The 4,925-nt window shown below is 53.4% G+C and overlaps 1 protein-coding gene across 1 annotated transcript; it reads left to right on the top strand.

The window, feature by feature from the left end:
* Positions 1–2,655: 2,655 nt before the first annotated feature.
* Positions 2,656–3,890, top strand: LOC123190673 (probable xyloglucan endotransglucosylase/hydrolase protein 12). The gene is made up of 2 exons (XM_044603365.1): positions 2,656–2,934; positions 3,040–3,890. The coding sequence occupies exons 1-2, from the start codon at positions 2,656–2,658 to the stop codon at positions 3,637–3,639; spliced, it is 879 nt and encodes a 292-aa protein (XP_044459300.1). The 3' UTR covers positions 3,640–3,890.
* The last annotated feature ends 1,035 nt before the right edge of the window (positions 3,891–4,925 follow it).

The following is a 4,925-nucleotide window of genomic DNA, read 5'->3' as shown; positions in this document are numbered from 1 at the left end:
CCGGAACTCGCCACCAAGCCGACCACCACCCTGCGCTAACACGGACACGAAGCTTCCCAAGCTGTCTCACCACGACACCGCGAAGATGGTCTGCACAACGAAGAAGGGGAGCCGGGACTAGGGCAGCAGCACCGTCAGCATACTGGAGGGCCCCACCTCCACCGTCCACGACGGTAGCCGACCGGACACCAAAGCAGGAGCCTACCGGGCCCGTGGCCCCACAGGCCCGGCCGAGCCTTCAAAGGCCCGGACAGCTCCCGCCTCCGCGCCGCAGCTGGCACGCCGTCGGTGTCGCTGCCCCCCGTCTGAGCCGCTCCTCCTCCTCACCACACAGACAACGGCGAAGCCACGCCAGAGGCCAGCCCGCTAGGACCCATATGGGGCCCGCGGGCCCCGGTCTGGGCCGGGGGCGCGCCATCGGCCAACCAGCTGTTGGAGATATGCCCTAGAGGCAATCATGTATGATGATATTTTCTATGTGTTTATGAATAAAGATAGTCCTTGGACATTATCAATGATGTGTATCATCAAGTACATGACTTGTTTGTGAGACTATGCATTGTATGATAACTGTCCTAAAAGGTCCCTAGTCGAAAGGGCTGTGTGGACGCACAACCAACTAGACTAGCATATGACACGGTCGATGGCTTGGTCTCACTAGCCATGGAGCATTGGATACTAACCGGATAATATGGACTTGGAAGGATCTGGTCGGATTCGACGTAGTCGGATCCGAGTCGGACAGACCCAACTATGAGACGCAGCGATATGTCATCTGTGAGTCTCTAGTACAACATATGTTCTATGTCCTAAGACCTGAGCTGGCGCATGTACTCGGGATGGTGACATACTTGCTTTGGGCCGACCAAACGCTACTCCGTAACTGGGTAGTTATAAAGGTAGGTTTCGGGTTTGTCATGAACCATGCTGCGAGACGTGGTCGAGTAAGATGGGATTTGCCCCTCCGATCAGGAGAGATATACTCTGGGCCCCTCATGTGATCCAACCAGGATAAGCATGGCCATGCGACAAGGATGATGAGATAATCCGGTTTGTGGTCGGCATCACTGAAACGAGAAAGAGGTCGGGCTAGCACAAGGATGACAGACTCGCCTTGAGCTCGACAACATATATCGTGTGGCAAAAGCAATGGAAGTGTGATGTATAGGTTCGCTAACCAGCTTCATAGTCTGCTTGGTGTTCGGCATGCTTTGCTAGAGGCCGCTACCAACCGTGCAGTTCGGAGGTGATCCGAACTGCGACCAAGCCGACTTGAACCTAAGGGGTCGCGCACTTAAGGGAAGGAACCTACGAGGCCGGATCCAAGGACACTGGTCGGATGTGATCCGGACTGTATTCGGATTATGGCCGAGTAGACTTATGGGCTTTAGGGTCCGTGCGAGACCCAAGTGTTGAGCCCGCGATGGACGCATATATATATATATATATATATATATATATATATATATGGAAAATCCATCCTACCACCCGGTGGTAGTTACCCCACATGTCTCATATACTACTATGTGGTACTATATATACTATTTTATTATTTTAAATATGTTCATATACTATATCTAAGATATTTCAAAACAAGTTACATGAAAAAAATTCCATACGAGCCCATAGTTTTTGTTATATTTGTAAAATATGTACATATTTGTACGTAAAAATGTGCATACTTAAAAAATGGTACATACTACCTAAAAATTAGTATATATACTACCTAATCATTGTTATATACTACATGCTATACGTACATACTCTCGGTTCCGACAGATACTACATACAACATACAAAACGCAAGTGGTGGTAACTACCACTGCTTGTAGGAAACATTTGTCCTATATATATATATATATATATATATATATATATATATATATATATATATATATATATAGTGGAGGTGCCGCACACTTATGCAGCTGATCGCTTCGGCGCTGTCAGTAGGGTTTGCATGTGTTGCGAATAGACACCACCACTCGCCGCCGGTTGTGTGATCGGACCTAGCAGTCCGCCGCACGACGTTCCTCCTGCACGCGCGGATACCGTTAGAGGCGGTGCACTTGCGCCGCTCCGGCGAACCTATACGTGGAAACCGACCACCGGCTGTACGAGGGAGATCGGACGTGGAGGAGACGATCCACGCGGACGCACTGCCCCAACTTTTCTTCCGCTGCACGACACTGCGCGTCTAGTGGTAACGAACTGTGATCCATCTCCCGTAGCATGTTCTTGGTTGTTCTGCGCGTGGAAAATTTTAATTTGCAGTCAACGCACCACACCGTAGATCCCAACACCAGCGCCACCACGCCGTCTTGCCGGCAAGGGGCCGCACCACCACCTTGGTTCCCCACCTTGGCTGACGTTTCACCGACGGGTGCCAAGCGGAGGTACGGAACACCGTTGTGCGGAGCACTAACCATGGCAAAGGCGCGTTCCATATACAGGCAAGCAATCAAATACTGTATGATAATTGAACAAGCTGGCAACCTGAAGAGAGAATAACAAGACATGACGCTAAGTAACCCAGCACAGCTACGTACTACAACGTGCGCACCAAAAACTCCCCTTTGACGGGAAACAAGAGGAGCTAGCTGGTTATATAAGCCCCTGTCACCCCTCTGCATTCTCATCAAGCCGGAGGGAGAAATGAAGATGGATATCAGCTCAAGGGCGGTCCTCCTGGTCGCGGTCGCGGCGGCGGCCACCATTGGCCTCGCCGGCGCCAGTTTCCGGGACAACTGCGACATCAAGTGGAACGCCGAGAACGCGGCCTTCTCCGACGACGGCCACGGCCTCACCATGTCCCTGAAGAGCAACACCTCCGGCTGCTTGCTGCAGACGAAGCAGCAGTTCATCTACGGCAGCGTCTCCACCCGCATCAAGCTCGTCCCGGGGAACTCCGCCGGCACCGTCACCACATACTACGTACGTATCTATCCTATCCTATCGTCCTTAATTACCTATATATACTTACCAATGAGTTTGTACTGCAATGCTCACTGTATGTGCAACGATTGATTGCCAATCCAGACATCGTCGGTGGGGAAGGACCACGACGAGATCGACTTCGAGTTCCTGGGGAACGAGACGGGGAAGCCCTACACGCTGCACACCAACGTGTTCGCCGACGGCGTGGGCAAGAAGGAGATGCAGTTCGTGCCCTGGTTCGACCCCACCACCGACTACCACACCTACACCATCTCCTGGACGCCCTGCATGATCGTCTGGTACGTCGACGACGTCCCCATCAGGGTGTTCCGCAACTACCGGGACAAGGGCATCGCGTACCCGATCAAGCGGCCCATGTTCGGCTACTCCAGCATCTGGTCGGCGGAGGACTGGTGCACGCAGGGCGGCCGCGTCAAGGCCGACTGGTCCAAGGCGCCCTTCGTCGCCAGCTACCGCGACATGGTCCTCGACGTCTGCCCCTGCGACGGAAGCGACTCCTGCGTCTACGGCTGCGAGGGGGCCTTCGGCCATGGAGGCCAGCAGCAGAACTGTGCTGGCCTCAGCGACCAGCAGCGGACCAAGATGCTCGAGAAGCAGAAGTACAACAGGATATACGACTACTGCGTCGACTACAAGGACAACAAGAAGCCCGGCCCCGAGTGCAGCCTGCCGCAGTACTGATGATCTAGCTGTCGTCTGATCGTGGCACGCACCAAGGAACAATGGTTGGCCGGCCGGTCTACCACTCCTACACAATCGATTGATTCAACTGGGACTTCATTTTTCTTATTATTAATATCTGTTCTCAAGATTTTTCATTCTTGTCTTCCAAATTTTGTTTCTTTTGAACAGCTCCATCATATACCTATGTGTGTGTATATATATATTTGCATTATGCTATGATATACATGGATGAGTTTTATGTGACCCAACTTAGTTCCTAAGTATTACCATAAAAAGTGAATGACATCTGGTCGAACACCTCGGGGGAGACGACGTTCAACCCAGCCTGCTCCCTCGTCCCTCGTCAATGAGCGTCTTGGTGACTTTGATGTTGTGAATGGTGGGGGAGACCACGACCGGGATGACCCCCATGGCTTTCGCGCTGGTCGGGTGGTCACCAACGTCGAACACCACTGCGACTTTGGACCATCTCACGGGCTTAGGGGCTCCTCCCCCGAGAAGAGCCGCACTGACTTCCCGGATGAGCTGCTTGAAGTGTCGATTTGAGTGCGGGGTTTGCACCCCCATGGATGCACGCTACAACCCTTGGCTCTTGAAACTCTCCGCCTCCCTCCTTGTTGGAGTCGAGGCCGTCTTCGGCGCCCACATCGTTTGCTTTGTCGTGGTCGCGAGGGGCGTCTGCCGGCCCGGTTGCTAGCACGTCCATCCCCGCGGCCACCTTCCTTCTTGTCTTCGCCGCATCTCTTTTCGCGCCACTCCTTCTGGCGGTCCTTCCCCAGCTGTTTGACTTCACGGCAGTCGGCCATCTCGTGCATGTGCGCAGTAAGGCCTGCCGTCCGTGCCGTCAGAGGACATGTCCTCCTTCTTTTTCTGCTTCCACTCAGGCTCTGCCGCGAGGACCGCCGGAGGCTTGCACTTCAGGCTCTTCTTGTCGCGGGAGGGGCTGGTCCCGGGCCTCCGCCGCCTGAGCGCATTTGTCAGCCAGCTTGAAGAGTTCCACGGTCGTACGTCATGGACCACCATTTTCTTGCGCATCCAAGGGTCCTCTACCACGTCGCGGAAAGCGGCGACCACCCCAGCATCGTTGATGCGGGGGATGCTTTCCTGAACCTGGCCGAAACGCTAGATAAACTTGTGCAACGTCTCCTCCTCCTTTTACCGGACGACGCTTAGGTTAGCGATAGCCCCTGACCGGTCAAAGGTTCCTTTGAAGTTGGCGATGAATTGTTCACGCAGTTCATCCGATGACGCAATAGAGCTCGAGGGAAGGTTCATTAGCCATG

This window comes from Triticum aestivum, chromosome 2A (assembly GCF_018294505.1).
Source record: "Triticum aestivum cultivar Chinese Spring chromosome 2A, IWGSC CS RefSeq v2.1, whole genome shotgun sequence".
Lineage (NCBI taxonomy): Eukaryota > Viridiplantae > Streptophyta > Magnoliopsida > Poales > Poaceae > Triticum > Triticum aestivum.
The sequence above is the reverse complement of the archived record's forward strand: the minus strand, read 5'-3'. Positions and strand labels throughout refer to the sequence as shown.

Coding starts and splice junctions, on each gene's coding strand:
- LOC123190673 (XM_044603365.1), top strand. CDS start 2,656: ATGAAGATGGATATCAGCTCAAGGGCGGTCCTCCTGGTCGCGGTCGCG. Junction 2,935..3,039: donor GCACCGTCACCACATACTAC/GTACGTATCTAT, acceptor TTGCCAATCCAG/ACATCGTCGGTGGGGAAGGA.